Genomic DNA, 17,233 nt, shown 5'->3' with positions numbered 1-17,233 from the left:
CTGATTTCTACAAAATAGTGCAAAAATATTAATGCAAAATAAGTGATTTTATAAATATTTACCTCATTCAAGTCAGTATTCAGTAGTTGCAACTTTGGCTGAAATCAGAGTATGGAGAATGTGTGGATAGGTCCCATTAAGACTTGCGCATTTGTTGTCTTCAAATCGTTTCCGTGTAGCTTTAGCTCACTGATGGTGTCATCGTCTTGATGGAAAATAAATGTTTTCTGAAGTTCTGTAGCAGGTGGAAACAAATTGTCCTCCAGGATTTCTTCATATTTTGCAGCATTTATTTTACCTTCTTCCTCTACAAACCTTCCAGGAGTTGCTGGTGAGAAGCGTCACCACAGCATGATGCTGCTGCTGCCACCACCATGCTCTACAGCAGGAATGGCGTGCTTTTGGTGATGTGCAGCGTTTTGTCTGGAAGGTGATACTACAATCAGGTGGTCTCCATTTCACACCTTGTGAGACGAGCAGCACCAGTTGGCTGGACCTCTGGTGAATTGGGTCAGTCGCTTTAAAAGGGGGTGAAAATTTTAGCACTTATTTTGTGTTACACATTTTTATTTGTCATAATATTGTGGAAATCAGTTTTTACTTTGAAATTAAATGTGCTTTTTGTCACAATTGTCAAAAATCAATTTTTAAAGCCATGATTGATCTGTAAAGAGTAAAACATCCAATGAGGTGAGTACTTTGTTAGCCACTGTATTCCACAGCAGAGACAAAATAAATACAAAGCAAAACATGTTAAGCAAAAAACAATACAAAATTTATTAAAAACTCAGCTGTTGGCAAATAAGTAATAAACAAAACAAAACATCTATAGTAGCAAAAAAAATTAACTGTGGGATTATGATCTACAGTGCATAACTATTCCAATGTGAGCATCTACATCCTGTTCCCACACAGCTCATCAATATTTACATGCACATGTAACAATAAATGTTGGTGAAATATAAGCTAAAATAATATTTTGGTGTGCAAAATAGTTACAATTTAAAGTTTAGTAGTATTTTAAGTTTTTTTTTTTGTATTTTCTAAACAGTGTATGCTGGTTTAACAATACAACCATCTTCATAGTTTCAGTTTGTGTCACTGCTTGGGGTTACCAGTTGGTCCCTTTTTGTGGTGTTGCAAACATTTACAGGGACTCGCATGTTGTGCAGGGACGCATCAGGGCCAAATACAGTGCAAAAATCTTGAAACATCCCTTATCTTATTGGTCTTGGCTTTCAACACATCAGATTTTTAGTGTCATTTCACTAAATGCAAATAGCAACTTAGATTTGTTTATGGTTACCATGCACAATTTGTCAAAGGATATTTGACAATTATTTTGCAGTGTTAAAATGTAAAAATATTCAACAGATATTTTCTGGGAAACTTCAGAGGTTATTTTAAGATTTTTGCACAGAATTTTTTATTCCTGATACAAACTGTCAGGCTAGCTCTCTGATTTATTTACTATTCCTCTTCCTGACATCTCCATCCGTCTCACAACTGGCTCCATCTTCCAGTTCAGACATTGCCGGACCAGCTTTGCTGTTGTCCTCACCTCCCCTGTTGGTATGCAGAGAATGTGCAATCTGGTCACTGGGGCGTTTCCAAGACGCTCGAGTGGCAATCCAGAGGATAAGGGCCCCAAAAACCACCAGGAGGAGTCCCAAGACATTCACAAAGATTGCCTCTGGGGGAGAGTCTTTATACTTCGGGTTGGCCCTGTATGTTAGAGAAATAAATAATGTTACACTCATTTGTAGCAAACACTTACGTATAAACATCTGAATTGCTTAAATACTTACAGGCCAAAGATAAGTTTTTCTGTGATTCCCATGAGAGCAACTGCTATGATACTGGTGAAAAGAAAAAGACCGCTGTAGACATGGATGGGCATACAAGCTGCTCTCCAGGACACAGGTGTAACTGGTATCAGGTATAGGCCGACTCCGAGAACAAGCTGCCCATTCAAGAACAAGGGAAGAAAAGAAAAAAAAAAAGCTTATCAGATGCTTCAGTCATGCAACTTTTAATCCTTGTGTCTTCATGTGGAAAACATAAGCATGAAAAAGCAACTTAAACACTGAGAAAAAAAAATAACCAAAGTGTCGTAATCAATTTTGTTGAGTAGGCTGTGAATGAAAATAGGTCTATTTACCTGCAGACCGTACAGAATAACGGCCATCAGGCCCAGCCAGCTGTGCAGACTGTACATGTTGGGGATCTTGGCAAAGTTGTGAAAGTCAAAAACGGCCACCATGGCAATAATAGCGAAAATGAAGGCTGTCAAGTTCAAGCCTGCATGGATGAACTTCATCATGAGTTTGCTGCACTGCCAGGTCCAGGGAAGCCTGTAGACAATTATGGCTGCAAGAGAGGATCAGTGGCTCCATCAGTGCTTGAACCACATAGAGACTGCTGAGTCATTAAGACTTAGAAAAACACAAATTACTACACAATGTGAAATCGTTTTTGCTTCCTACTGCTGATCTACACTACCTTACAAAATTATTAATGCCCATTTAGGGATTTTTTATTTTCATTTTGTATCATTAAAACCACAAACTTCAATATATTTTATTGGGATTTTTATGTGATAGACAAACACAAAGAAGCACATTCCTACAGATTTACTCTTAAATAATAACAGGTCTTTAACTGGGCCATTCCAGCACATAAATATGTTTTCACCTAAACAATTGCATTGTAGCCTTAGTTGTACGTCTCAGGTTGTTGTCAAATCCTTTGCAGCTTTGAAGAGATTTTCTTCAAGGATTTTTGTAAATTTAACTTTATCCATTTTCACACAAACTCAAGCCAGCATTCCATTCCTGCCCACAGCATGATGCTGCCACTACCAGACTGACTTCACAATGAGGTTAGTGTGTTCAGCATAACGTGTAGTGTTAGTTCCCTGGATCTAAAGACCTTCAAAATTTAAGTTCAAACTGATCAGCTGTCCACTGAACTTTCTTCCACACGTTTGCTGTGTATTGTAGCAAACTTGCCACTTTTCCATAATGGCTGAATTTGCTAAGTACACAACTATGAATTGAAAAGTGCTATGTGAGATGTTCACATCTTAAGACGTTTTTTTTTTTTTTTTTTTAACTAGGTCAGCTTTGAACTTCTCAACTACTTTATCCCAGACCTAACCGCAGAGTCCCTTTGTTTTCAGCAACACTCCTATTGGTAAAAAAAAACAAACTGCATCAGTTGCCTCCCACTTCACAATTAGTCTACTTTGTGTTAAAATTCCAAAAATAAAGCTTAGAGCTGAATCATGACAAAGTATGAAAAGGTTAAGCTGGCATGGACATTTTTTTTCCTTTCAGTTCATTTCCAACACCGACCTCCCCCAAGATTCTGGAGGATAAACAGTCGCGTTCAACATGGTTTCTCCCACTAACTTCCTCTCTGGGCGCCTAAACAGCCACATTCTGTTTTCAGACTTCTTGGAATGACAGTAGTCATCCATCTCACCTGTGCCCTGCAGGAAAATGAAGCCTGTGACGACCAGCACCGGATGCCAGTTGAATTCAGCCAGTCCTCCGTTCCAGTCCAAGCCTTCCTTAAAGTGGAGAACCCACCTCAGCACGAATATTATGGCGACAAACCCGACAGCTCCGGCAGCGGAGAGAGCGAACAGGAATTGCTTCAAATTCTCCATCGCCTTCAGTGAGCGAGAAAAAAAATCAGCAGCCACGGTGAGGAGGACGCGTCTGAACTGCAGCAGTTGTTTTCAAGCATCCAAAAACTATTTCAAGCGGCTGCTCGACAAGAAACGCAGTCACGTGACAGGGAGGCACGCAACTGTTTGGAGGAGCGACGTTTTGTAACTTGCGTACTTACAGAGGAGTCAGGACCCGTAAAAAGCAGCTATTTGTGCTGTGTCATCCTCTGACCTCAGCTGAACACTTAGCCGTTAAATGTTTTTTTCTCTCTGTAAGGCCGACCACAGACACAGAGTCAAGTCTGAATGACACAACTTTAAAAAAAAAAAAAAAAAGCCGTTACAGGCTAGTATTATGAGGGGAGAGATGACTGTCTGCCCAGAGCGTCATTCGATCTTATGAAAACTGTTACATGTTTCAGTTGTTCATTGTAAATCAATGGGTACTGGCGCCAACTAGTGTCGCACTGTGTAACAGCTGGCAAGTAATATATTTATTCAGTTCAATTAAAAATACAGCCAAAATTAATTAATTAAATAAATATAAATAATCTAACTATTGCTAAATTAATTAAAGAAGTCAAATAATCGCATGCTTATTTATTGATGTAATTTTGGCTTAAATGACTCTCCATATTTATTAATCTGAAAGGGGGATTAAATTTTGCAGAAACTTAAACTTCACACGTTTCTCCTAATAGATGATAATGGAAGTGGATCTAAAGAATCCTGTGACTAAGGACTTTGTTTTATCACTGTCAAGTGAAGAGAATCCTCTCGATTGTGTATTAAACTGTAACTTTGATCAACTTTTTAAAAAGTCGGCAAAATACTGTTTGAAATTGTTTGCACTTATGTTTGAATTAAAATTGAACATTTCTAAATTTACTTTGAAAAATCAAAATAAAATGTGTATGTACGTCCATGAGGAAGAGCAAGAGAGAGAAACAGCTTTGAAAAGTATATCATTTTAATATTATCAAAAAGCAATTACATTTTTGTGGTTGTTGGTGATTACAGAAATTTACAATACAGAAAACAGATATTCAGACAAAATAAACTATACAAGTATCCACAAGTTTGCTACTACTTCCAACAACTTTACAACATTGGAAAAAACAAATCACAATATCATTTGGTCAATTCTGTCATTTAGTGATGGTCCTGAGTTTATAAACATGGCAGCAGAACTGGCTGCCCTTTTGCTCAATGTGAACAATGGTGTCTCTGTCAAAGAACAGCTCATGTGGATAAGTCTGAAACAGAGGACAGAAACGCATTAACTCGCACACAACCTGATGTTTATTTCTTTACTTTGGAACCAACTACGTTCTCATTTTGTACCACACATAGCCACTTTTTCCCCAATCTACTGCCATGTGGTACCAGGTAATCAGTTTCTTTTGTTGAAGTATGGACATAATAGTAATAAAACTATTCAAACACAGAACAATTTATATTGAGTGTATTTTATTTTTAAAGGTTTTATATGACCCTTTTCCTACTGACAGAGTGATTAATTAACACAAAATATGTCAAATTAATAAACTTCTTTATATTACAAACCTCATCCCAAGGCTCATCCAGGTCAATCTTTCGCTGTAACCGCCCTGTTTGGTTGTCATGCAGTTGGACATGAGCTCTGCCCTCCTCGCCCTCCCCGTTAGTTACCGCTATGGCCAGAAGGTCGAGTTCATCCTCGTATTCCAGCAACCGAAAGGTCTGAAATATCAAAAGACTGCTCTGAGTTGAACAAATTTACACCTGCTCCAAATAAACTATGCATATAGTCAATATGTTTAAGCCAAGAACAGAAAGTTACCAATGACGTATTAAAAAAAAATCTGTATCAGCTCTGTTGTAGGAGCCATGCAGTACACATTTTTATAGACAGAGCCTCCTAACACATTTTCCATAACATCATGTTTTAATTTACAGTTTTGTTATGAGGAATCTCTAAATTCTCAATATTTCAAAATAAAATTCTGCAGTACATTTTACGAGACGTAAAGCTGTGACCACAGACCAGGTCTAATCCACATCCAAGTACAGATTCATCATGTGATGCTTTGGAACAAATAAAGCTCGTATGACTGGAAACCTTTTTGGCTCAGACAGCTACGTGGCGTTAGACTATGTTTAATTTAGAGATGATCCTTCATCAACTTGTGTTTTCAGAGGATGTTCGCTCTTCTCTAAACAGATTTTGTGCACATGGGATTGATTCAGAGTAAAATATCTGCCTGCTAAACCTGCTGTCTGTTATATATTTCTAGATTCATGGCAACAGCATTAAGATGCACAAGCAGATTTAAACGAGACCATGGTCAAAAACATGTATGTTTTTTGTTTTCGCATAAATTAAACTAAGGCTCTCAGGGGCAGTTATATCAAGAGTACAACAAGTACTATGTCTGTGCGATTTTGTTTATGTCAAGGCTCAGAACAGTCTTGTGGTACCTCCTGCGTTGGATCATCGTCCAGCTGTTGAAATCTCGATCTCACCGCCCGGCCTGAAGACGTGACGGTGACACGGGGGCGCAGCTGCAGAACATCGTCACCAGCAACGCTCAAGACCGTGAGTATTAATAAAACATCTCATATACAGTAAAGATGTTAAATGTTACACCTACGTTGCTTCGATGTGTTGTCAGAGAGTAGTCCTCTAGCACCTCTGACGGCAAAGGACTGTTTAGTTCACTAATGATTTTCAGCACACTTCAAAAGAAAGGAAAGGCATACATGATCATACAGTACGTGTGAGCGACAGAGGAGATAATGCCGTTTTGTAATACCATTTATATTGTTAACCTTGACCGGATCACTCACTTTATAGTGTTCGGTCCAATGTGGATGACTCTCCCTGAACCGGCCGGATGGAAGAAGATAACGTCACTCTCAAGAGAGCAACAGTTCATGTTCTGGATTCCATTTTTTGCCTGATTTCACAAAGATGTGTAGTTAAAGGCATGGTGCAAACCCAGCTCACAGCTGGGCAAAGCTCAACCAACACAGCATCAACATCTTGCACACTTAAATTGGACAATGTGTGACATGCTGTGACTTTTTCCACTATCAACAATATTTTGCTACCATCAGTCGCTTGCAAAACTAATTCACACCCCTTGAACTTAGTCACATTTTGTCGTGCTACAGCGACAAACATTAATATAATTTGTTTGGATTTTATGTGAAAAACCAACACAAAGTAGTGAACAAATGCTTCATGAAAGAAAAATTACAGTTTCATAAATTGTCTAAAAACTGAAAAGTGTGTTGTGCATTTGCATTCAGTCCACTGTATCCTGATATTCCTGAATAAAATTCAGAGCAGTCATTTGCCTTCAGACATCACCTAATTAGTAAATACAATCCGTCCGTGTTTCCCTCAATATAAATCCAGATGTTCTATGAGAGCATCAGAAATTAAATATCATCATGAAAAACAAGGAAAGCAACAGACAAGTCTGAGAGGAGGTTGTAAAGTTCAAAGCACAATTAAGTCACAAAATACTCTGAAGTTTTAAACATCTCACGGAGCTCTGTTCAATTCATCAACAGAAGAGTATTGGGAGCATTCATAAGAATGAATGGGTTGCAACTGATGTTGCCATTGCAATACTTAGCCAGTACTTTTATATTGCAAGATTTTCAAATATTATGTCTAGTCAAAGTCTAATGATACACAATTCAAAGCTTACAAATGTGTACTTTAAAGAGCACTAATCAGGTCCATGTGTATAATTTGTCCCAAATACTGATGAACAAATCATTAACTCATCAGCCAAAAAACAGATGTTGTCCTGCGAAGATAAAGAAAACTCTCTAAATTTACCAAAGTGCTGTCCTTGAGTGAACAGATGTAGTGAGTCCCTCTGTGTTTCTTGTGTGGTGGGGTGTAAATGCAGTGCCAAGGGAAGCCGCCGATCTGGATACCATTGTGAGAGAATGCCTCAAAAAGAAGTGGTGGTGGTTCTGTGAAATAAAATAAAATAAAAAAAACATATTTCCATTAACAATTTGTGTGTGCCAGTTTTTTTTTAATGTTATTTTATTGGTTCTATTGGCCTTTATTTGAAAGTGGTTAGACAAGACAGTGGATAATGTGCTTTACTCTGCGCCACCCAACAATTTATGTTTAACTATTACATTTTTAATTTACATTTCATTATAACAAGAAGGGTTCTTGTTATAAGAAGAGATGGATTCTTTATTTTATTTTATTTTTTTCTTGGTTGGAGGCTGGAGAAAAATTCACTTTTTGTATTTATTCATAAAAAATAAAAACAATATGGCTAACACTGGTGTTTAAGTTAAGAAAATGTTCTGAATATTTGGTATGGTAATGAGGACTGAATTCTATAAAGGCATAATAGATGGAGAACTAAATGAGGGTTAAAGTGACTCACCAGTGATGTGGATGTTAACTGGGATACCAAATGGAACGTCCCCAACGGTTCTGTGTCCCAGCAGGGGACTCTGCTGTCCCAGTGTCAACTCTTCTGTTAGACACTAACAACAAAGACGGTTATTTTTCATCTAAGGTGTTCTATAAATACATTTCACAGATAGCATGTTAATGGAGATCGTTCCAGCTGAACACATACATACTCTTTGGACAATGTGTTCAAGGCTGTACAGCTTCACTGACTTATTGCTGTAAGACACAGCAAGGACACCCTGGGACAAAACCACATCTGTAACACCCCTTCCAAATCCCTGAAATGAAATAATTTCCGTTTTATAACATAAATCCTAAAATCAAGTACACCTATATGATTAAATGAACTATACCTTTTTATTTATCTCCAAAATCCCCACAATTTGCAAGGGGAAAACACGAAAAATGGCCATGTGCATGACTGCATTCTGCGATATACCTGCCTACGGGAGAAAAAAAACAAAACAAAAAAACTACATAGATCTTTGTTAAATATGTTATTAAAAGAAAACAAAAATGTTTAATTCTTAAAGTAGACCCCTTTACTACAGAAAAACTATTGTTCCTTGATTTATTGATTAATTTATTTCAGAACAACAACTCAAGGATGCTTAAATGCTCATTATATTAGGCATATAGGCTTTCAATGCCTGTGTAAAAGTGCAACATATTTTAAGTTAGCTTAAAATAATAGATTTGTACCTGTCTCGACATGGGTGTTTCTTTGTTCTGGACAGATTTAATGTAAAATGTTTCTTGTGAAACATTCCAGGCAAGATATCTACAAAACAGAAATGCAAGGTTTCTAATACATGTTTATAAAATAAAATTAATTATAACCCATCAAAGGACAAAGACATGAGTGTTAAATATACCTGTATTTGTATTTAGGAGAGAGATAAATTCTCTGCAGCTCTTTCCCCGTTTCAGCTGAAATGCGGCAGAGCCAGTTATCTGCTGTCAGAGCTAAGAGGCAGGGTTTATGTTCAGAGGGAGAAGATAAAGTTTTGCCCTGAAACAAAAAAAAAAAAAAAAATCAACAAAATCAGGATATACTTCATTGATTAAATATAATTCTAAAGTTGACTTGTAAATTGTTGTAATAGAAGGTAGTTTATCTTTGCAAAATCAGCTACATTTCACAAACGAAGTACACAAATATGTCTAAATTTTACTCACAAGAGGGCTCTGACAAAGCAGAGCATCTTCAATCTTCTGCTGTTTGGACTTCTTTGGGAATTTGTATAAATTCTGGGGCTGATCGTGGACACTAAAATCAGAAGATTTAAGTTACATACTAGAACAATATAATGTAAGTAATATTCTAGCAGACAAGTGAGCTTTGATCTTTCTGAGGAGAAATCTTAGCATAAAAATACAGACTCTGGCAAAAAGTCTTACAGATAAAATCTAAATGGAGTGTCTGAACTCTGAAGCTTAAATTATTTCAATTCTGTTGCTGATAGCCCCAAACAATGGAAAGAAATCATCTGCTTGCCACTTCCACATGTGACCAATTTACACATTTATCCTATAGTAACTGCTGGTATATGCTTTACTTTACAACAGTAATTAATTTTGCTAGCTAAAACTGCACTAAAGTATGGTATACCTTTGACTGTAAAAGACTGTCCATTTTTAAATTCAGATTCCCTGACATGTTTTTGAGACACAGCTGTGATCAAACTGCTGAAGTCTGAACATTGAACTTAATAAATTAGATTATTCTGTAAATAATTGAAGTGAATAATCCGTACTCACCAACTGTAGCAGTTCTGGTAATTATCACAGTAGATTCTACCACTCTCATACATTATTGCTGTTTTTGAAGTCTTGCTCCAAACTTTAATGAATCTCCTGTTTTCCTACAGTGAGGCAACAGTTATGTATAGTAAAATATGTATTGAAAGCAGGAATTGATACAATTTTAAAGTGTTGCTTTATGTTACAGGGAGAGTGATGTTTCTGAGGATTTTCAAGCAGAATCTGTGTAAAGTCCCAGTATCCAAGATCCCTCTGCTCCTCTGGTTCAGCAGATCAGCAGTGTTAAAAGTCATCTTTCTGCGGGGTGGCGCCATCTGCAGGCGGAGCTCCTCAACAAACCAAAGCCTCCAAAGGTTCTTTCAAACGGCACACGACATCCAGAACCACCAGGTAAGGATGGGGATGTTCTCCAACCCGAAGAGCTATTTACCACATTGTATCTTTCCCAGATCGCAGTAGTTCTCAGCGTAAGTAAGTTAGCATGGAAACCATCAGAAATAGCTTTTATTTTAGCTAAAAACCTCGATTATGGATATTTTTTGCAAAAGGCGATTTGTATATCTACAGTATATCTACACAGTTAGAGGGAACTGTCCCAAAGTTAGAAAAAGTTTGGTATAATTTACAGGTAATCGGTTTAATCTGAGGAAATTAATGTCGCTTTTCGGTTGGTGCTGAAGTTAGCTGGCCGTTAGCCTGTTCAGCTGCATGTTTGCCAAGCGTCTTCTTCTACGGGCAAAATAAGGAAACATTTCCGACTGAAACCACAGCGCCAACGTTCGTTAGCTTTAGTTTGTCGATGTAGTAGTATCAGATCCACTTATTTCCTGTAGTAAACGTGTTAAAATATAGCCAAAAATACAAACAAGTCAGACACTCTTGTGCACTTTCAAATCACCACAAAAGTTATTTTCTATTCACATTCTGCTCATTTTGTAATATATTGATTTTTTGTTTTGATTACCTTGTTTTCATATTTTGTCCAGTATTTTGTTTCCTTTAGGGCGTTTACATCAGTTCATCCATGCATTAATTTGTGTTTCTTTTTTTTTAACTTTTGAGAATGATCATGATACAGTTTATAATCTGTCATCCTTTTCAATGCAAACTGAACAGTTTTTAAATAATTATGGATAAGCCATGATAAGCTCATTTACAATTCCTGAAACATGGATTATAGATTTACAAGTACAAAATTGCATTTTCACAAATAGCAAAATATTAATATATCGTTACAGATCCACCATATTTAACACTGGCCTTGAAGTGCTTTTACACGTACTTATCCATTTCCCCCCCCACAAACCTACCTGGAGTGTTTGTAGCTGAAAATCTCAAACTTAGTCTATTTAAAAAGTAAAGTATAAATAAAAAAATTGCTTCTGTGATGTTTATTTTAAAGGAATTGTGCCTACATGTGTGGCAGCTGAGCTTTTGTGAAAAAAATTATTATTTAAGGTGGAATTCTATTATTTTTTTCTTAACTGTATAAATGTGCTCAGATTAAAGGTTGAATTTTTCAGTGTGAGGCTGTGCTGCCTCAGTTAAAGATTAATTTATTTTAGGGTGTTTTTCTTTGCACACCATTTCAATGACCCAAAAAGTATGCTGGCCTTAATTTAAAAGTGTGTGTTAAGATTAACAATTACTTTGTTGTTTCAGTCTCTAACTATAGAATAAATGTTATAATTGAACTCCTTGGTCTTTTGCAGAGTAAATGCATAAACAATGGAGCTGCCCTGTGTTCACACAAGCTTCTGCTTTCATCCGGTTTTACGTGAGATTAAAGAGCACTAAGGCAAGACCTACGGCTCCTTTGGGTTCACGAATTTTGACAAACCCTGATGACATCTTTAAACACAACATGTGGTCAGAAATGATCTGTTTTTTCCCTTCCTAAAGCCTCTTGTTTATCTTTATGAATCAAACACTAAAATAGGAAAATCTAGTTTATCCTCCACTTAAGTCAAGACAACAGTTCTTTTAGTTTTTTAATGTTTTCACAATTAGGGACCATGTGCAGTGGACAAAGAAGGACCAAGAAGCTGCTCGGCAGAAGGCAGAAGAAAATTCAAGTATACGACTTCCTTTAAAAGAGCAAGGTAACGAACATGTTGCCACATGATAATTTATCTCATCACATTACTATTTACGTAATGTGAAAAAAAAAAAAGTTAAACATTAATCCAATTTCCTTTCTTCAGGTAAATTTAGCACAGACGCTTGCCAGTACTGGGACCAGTTTTACGAGGCGCATCAGGATAAATTCTTCAAAGATCGCAGGTGGCTGTTTTTAGAGTTCCCAGAATTACATCCTTCATCTGCCAAAGAAAAGAGGACAAATGCGTGCCACAGTCATCAGGTAGCAGCAGAGCCAGCTAGCAGTAGCTCCCGGACTAATGGGGAAACTGGACACTGTCGACACAATGATCCCATTCAGCGCCGCCAAAAACAGATACCTTTTTATTTCCAGGAAGCTGCAGCAGAACCAAATGAAACCATCAGACAAATCTCTTCTTTTCCTGGACAGCATGCGTCTTTCCGGATTTTGGAGGTTTTAAAAAATGTTCACTTTCTTCATGTTTATGCACATCCCTTTCCTTAGTTTTATAGAGTGTTGTTTAACTGCTTTAACTTGACCTTTCACTTTATCTCTTCGCAGGTTGGATGTGGAGTTGGTAACAGTGTATTTCCCATTGTTAATACCATAAAGTAGGTCATATATTTAACTGATTTACACATAATTACTCGTATAAAGATTTATATGTTTGATATTTGATCACTGTAATGTTTTATCTGCAGATGTACTGATTGGATTCATGTTTTCTTTCTTCTTTTAACATGCGAAATGTTGTTTGTGTAAACTTTGTTTTAATTCAATTAAAATCATCAAACTTTGACCATGAAAGAGAACAGATTCACCTCATGTTCCATGACTGAGGTCGTAGCATTAGGTCCAATGTTGAAAGAAGTTACAAGTTTACATTCATGAATCAAATCATATGTTCGTCAGGTTTATCTGATTTTAATTAAACTCGAAACAAAGTTCATCAAAAGAATGAGCTGTTTGTTGATGAGTTTCCTGGCAGAAAACGTGGAAGTTTTCAGTTTTGAATATTTTATAAAAAAGGAAAAAAAAATATCTGTACTGATCAGTGGTTACTTGGCCAATTGTGATGTTTGGATGGTTCACCTGTTTTATTTTGACATTAAGCAGGTAACTCCTGAAACTTTCAAGGTCTATGTTTTTTTGAAGTGATGAAGGAGTCTTGATTCAAAGGAACAAAATTATCCAAAGCTGCAGTACATATCCACTTATGGTTATTTGATATTTTCAGAGCTGGTTCTTTTGTTTCTCAGGAACACAGACTCCTTTTTATACTGCTGTGACTTCTCCCCTCGTGCCATTCAGCTGGTTAAGGTAATAATTATTAGTGTAAAAAAATGAAGTAATAATATTAACTTAATGTTGAATCCTAAATGAACAGAGAATTATGCATTTCTACTTCATCATTAAATGCTTGAGGGAGATGTTTATATCAACCAAGATTAACTTATGTTTCAAAGAGTCCTGTTATACTGAATTTGTTAAACAGGACTTCAAAAGTATTAATATTATGTGAACTTATTTGACACATTGGAGCTACAAATTTCAATGTATTCCTATCCCTAGTCACTGATCTGTTTTGTATCATATTAAGTCTCTATGATGAGAACTGAAGACAAGAAGGCATGAAAAACACCCCCAGAACCTTCAAGATTTGAAGTCAGTTTGCATGGAATAATGCAGCCAAATCACACCTGAGCCATACACAAGAATAACTTTCTTTTTTTTTTTACTCATAACTTAATTTGTTGATTACTTTGCATTGATTTATTTGTATTTGAAGATTATTTGGGTTGTTGCAGGCATATTTAATCTTAGAAAAACATTAATTTGTTCAAAACTTATTTTACACACTGCCAATGAAAATCTCCCACATTAATATGGGAATAGAGACAACTTGGTGAAGGTGACCCAGTTTATTTCCCTCTAACAGGACCATCTGGACTATGATGATTCTATGTGTCATGCCTTTGTCCACGACATTTGTGAGGAGACGGGCTCTTTTCCATTCCCTCCTCAGAGCCTGGATGTCATCCTCGCAGTCTTTGTGCTCTCCTCCATCCACCCTCAGCGGTAGGTGAAGATTAAAGTATAAAGAGTTATTTATCAGCGACCTGCTCATTCCTCTTTCACAACCCTCCAACTCATCTTCATGTCCAGTTAAAGTCCAGACCTAAATACAAATGAGAATCTGTAGGAAGACTTTAAAATTGATGTTCTCAGATGCTTCATTCTCTCCGATTTGACTGATCTTGACCTGTTTTACAAAGAAGAATAGAATATTTCAGTCTGGTAGAAAAATACCCCAAAACACTTTCAGTTATAACTGCTGCAAAAGGCGGTCTACATATTATGGACTACAAATGCAAGCAATACTTTTGAGACTTCTAGTTAGAAAATATTTTCATGCTATGCATTTTTTTATTCCACTTAAAAATTGTGCCAACTTTGTGTTAGACCATCACCTAAAGTTGTAATAAAATACAGTATAAGTTCTGTCTTACACAGGATGGATACAAATATAAGTCACACAAATCAGATTTATTTGTTAAATCAAAAACCTGCATATTGTTTTCCTTCAACTTCAGGATTCTGTAGTACTTGGTGTGATTCTGTCATATAAAATCTACCATAATAAAATACTGTTTTATGGTTGTGATTTGACAAAATGTGAAGAGGTTCAAGGAATATTTATACATAATTTGTGAGTCAGGTCAATTAAATACAATTTAAGAGCTGTGCAGCAGATGTTTCTGAACAGAAGTATATTTCAATGTTTTCACTGCTTGCTTTCTGCTTGATGGATCACACTTCCATTCACTTTCATTTGCTGTTCACTTACAAATCAACAGTATTTGATTATTTGTTTTCTATTCCTTTTACAGAGTGCAGAGAGTTGTGAACCAACTTTCAACATATTTGAAGCATGGAGGAGTTTTCCTCTTTCGTGATTATGGGAGATATGATCTTTCACAGCTACGGTTTAAGAAGGGTGAGGCTCCTCATTGACAATAAAACAAAATATTTATGCAAATATGAAGGCCAGGATTATTACACATTATGCATTTAAAAAATGCCAGGGTTTTCCTGACTTAGTTTCCTGTTTAATGTTTAGTGTTCTTCTTAAAAAAAGAAAAAAAAAAATAAGTTCACCATGAAATGGCCAAATTTCCAATAGCTAATTTTAAGGAAGGTGAGTGAATGAATGAATGAATTAACGAATGATGAGAAAGACACCAGTGAGGAAGGAAAAGAGGAAAAATACAAGGCAAGGGGGAAAGGAGAAACAACAGAAAGAAGTAAGGGTAAAAGGAAGTAAGGAATTAAAGATGGAAGAAGATGAGAGTAGATGAAAGGACAAGGTGGTAAAGAAGAATAGGAGAGAGGAAAGAAGTGCACAAGGAAGTATACGAGGAAATAAGAAAGAAGGATAGACACCTCACTAGGCTAGCATAGGTTTTTAAATGTATTTATTTATTTTATTATTTTTATCCATACCTTGAAAATACTGAAACTAATTTTTATACTTTTGCAGATTTTCTAGACTGTGTAGGAACCCTAGAAGTATATTTTTCCAAATACATATGCATTCCTGTAATTATATTTTTTATTTTTTTCTAATATTTAGGTCGATGCTTATCAGACAATTTCTACACACGTGGAGATGGAACCTGCGTTTACTTTTTTACTAAAGGTATTGGTAATGACCTAAAGATGTATGCGTGACTTCATGCATAAAACAGTACAGTGATGGTGACAGTGTCCAGGATTTGTCACTGAGCTCACCTTGGTGTTTACTGAACCAAACAGTTGTGTACTTTTTACCCTGGTGAATAATGTAAATCCCAACCCAATATTTTCTGACTTTATATATTTTTAATTTATCACACACAAAAAAAAAACTTATTTTACACACAAAAAAAAAAATCAAAATTTTTCTCTAGTTTAGAGGGAATTTGAAAAATGTATTTAAGAAAATCTGAATTATAATTGCACATTATTTCTGGATGACTATTAACCTAGAATTTGGAAATTATTTTTGTAGAAAAGAAAAAAAAAGCTCTGGTCACTGATTATGCTTTATGCAACATTTACAGAAGAGGTCCATGATTTATTTTCCAAAGCTGGACTTGAAGAAATTCAGAATCTTGAAGACAAACGACTACAAGTGAACCGTGGGAAGAAAGTCGCAATGCGTCGGGTGTGGATGCAGAGCAAGTACAGGAAACCACCTCTACCATCACCATCCTAGAAGCCCCAATAGCACAGCTGTGTGTTTGTGTGTTTTTTATATGGGTTTTGTACTATTTAAATCTCTTTTCCGTTATAAAATGTTTTAATTTTTTAATGTAAAATTTCAGCTGCAGCAAAATAAGTAAAATAAACTAATTAAACATAGTGTTGTCTTTTCATCTTACTGTATTAATAGCATGACTCTCATAAGATAGCTTAGTTAGAGTCATTGGATTTCTGTTCACCTAATATACAATACAAAAGAAGTTAGAAAATTTAGGTTTAAGTAACCTAATCAGATTGGAAGAACTGACTGATTTTACTGCCAGCCTACTATTTAACCTTGCCAAATTTTGCTCTTTAATAATAATAACAGTGTTATGCATTCATGCCCACACTACAACCACAATCTCCAATGTGTTTTATTATGCATTTTTGTGACAGTATAACAGAAAACGGAGCATAGTTGTGAAGTGGAATGAAAAAAATACATGGTTTGAAAAGTATTTTCCAAATTAAAATCTTTGGATGTAGAATCACCTTTTGCTGCACACGCAGCTGCAAATCTTTTAGGATTTATCTCTATTGCTTGCACATCTACTGAAGCCGTTGCCCATTCTTTGCAAAATAGCTCAAGTTCTGTCAGATTTATTGGAAAGCATTTGGCAATAGTACTTTCCAAATCTTGCTAAGGACTTGTTCTGGACTTTGTGCCATTCTAATGAATATGCTTTGTTCTGACTGTGCTGTCTCAGCTCTTACTGCAGATAGAGTTCACATTGACAGTTCTGCTGACAGATTCTCCTAGCTGAGTTGTGGATCTCCTCCAGAGTTAACTATCTTCTTGGCTGCTTCTCTGATTAATGCCTTTAATGTCTTCTCTGTCAGCTTAGTTGTACGGCCCAATCAGTTGTGTACTGCTTTTTTCATGTTTTGGCGATAAAACTGCTCCATATTATGTCTAAAGTTTGTGATATTGCTTTAAAATGTAGCAATATTTAAAACTTCATAA

General features: G+C 36.1%; 3 protein-coding genes across 7 annotated transcripts; 1 reads left to right on the top strand and 2 right to left on the bottom strand.

Moving 5' to 3' along the window:
• Positions 1-1,025: 1,025 nt before the first annotated feature.
• cybrd1 (cytochrome b reductase 1) lies at positions 1,026-4,075 on the bottom strand. Its single transcript, XM_015045430.1, has 4 exons — positions 3,487-4,075; positions 2,162-2,370; positions 1,809-1,963; positions 1,026-1,725 (listed from the first exon to the last, which is right to left on the bottom strand). Exons 1-4 carry the CDS (start codon positions 3,671-3,673, stop codon positions 1,464-1,466), a joined length of 813 nt encoding a protein of 270 aa, XP_014900916.1. The 5' UTR covers positions 3,674-4,075; the 3' UTR covers positions 1,026-1,463.
• A 553-nt stretch (positions 4,076-4,628) lies between these two features.
• On the bottom strand, positions 4,629-10,219 carry dcaf17 (ddb1 and cul4 associated factor 17). Of its 3 annotated transcripts, XM_015045382.1 has the most exons (14): positions 10,067-10,219; positions 9,879-9,982; positions 9,297-9,387; positions 8,993-9,129; positions 8,820-8,898; positions 8,471-8,560; positions 8,288-8,395; positions 8,086-8,188; positions 7,512-7,651; positions 6,506-6,615; positions 6,310-6,394; positions 6,137-6,220; positions 5,243-5,398; positions 4,629-4,932 (listed from the first exon to the last, which is right to left on the bottom strand). In XM_015045382.1, exons 1-14 carry the CDS (start codon positions 10,193-10,195, stop codon positions 4,825-4,827), a joined length of 1,524 nt encoding a protein of 507 aa, XP_014900868.1. In that variant the 5' UTR covers positions 10,196-10,219; the 3' UTR covers positions 4,629-4,824. The 3 variants fall into 3 exon arrangements, with proteins under 3 accessions (XP_014900868.1, XP_014900877.1, XP_014900882.1); XM_015045391.1 differs by having other exon boundaries at positions 9,879-10,160; XM_015045396.1 differs by lacking the exon at positions 4,629-4,932 and having other exon boundaries at positions 5,278-5,414.
• Positions 10,185-16,386, top strand: mettl8 (methyltransferase 8, methylcytidine). 3 transcript variants are annotated; one of them, XM_015045419.1, is made up of 11 exons: positions 10,185-10,271; positions 11,594-11,750; positions 11,892-11,983; positions 12,086-12,243; positions 12,355-12,435; positions 12,544-12,593; positions 13,242-13,302; positions 13,922-14,061; positions 14,874-14,980; positions 15,617-15,682; positions 16,086-16,386. In XM_015045419.1, exons 2-11 carry the CDS (start codon positions 11,599-11,601, stop codon positions 16,238-16,240), a joined length of 1,062 nt encoding a protein of 353 aa, XP_014900905.1. In that variant the 5' UTR covers positions 10,185-10,271; positions 11,594-11,598; the 3' UTR covers positions 16,241-16,386. The 3 variants fall into 3 exon arrangements, with proteins under 3 accessions (XP_014900905.1, XP_014900891.1, XP_014900898.1); XM_015045405.1 differs by having other exon boundaries at positions 12,086-12,435; XM_015045412.1 differs by having other exon boundaries at positions 10,265-10,348; positions 12,086-12,435.
• The last annotated feature ends 847 nt before the right edge of the window (positions 16,387-17,233 follow it).

This window comes from Poecilia latipinna, unplaced genomic scaffold, assembly GCF_001443285.1.
Source record: "Poecilia latipinna isolate Pla-1442-1.1 unplaced genomic scaffold, P_latipinna-1.0 Scaffold37, whole genome shotgun sequence".
Taxonomy (NCBI): domain Eukaryota; kingdom Metazoa; phylum Chordata; class Actinopteri; order Cyprinodontiformes; family Poeciliidae; genus Poecilia; species Poecilia latipinna.
This window is presented reverse-complemented; position numbering and strand designations above follow the sequence as displayed.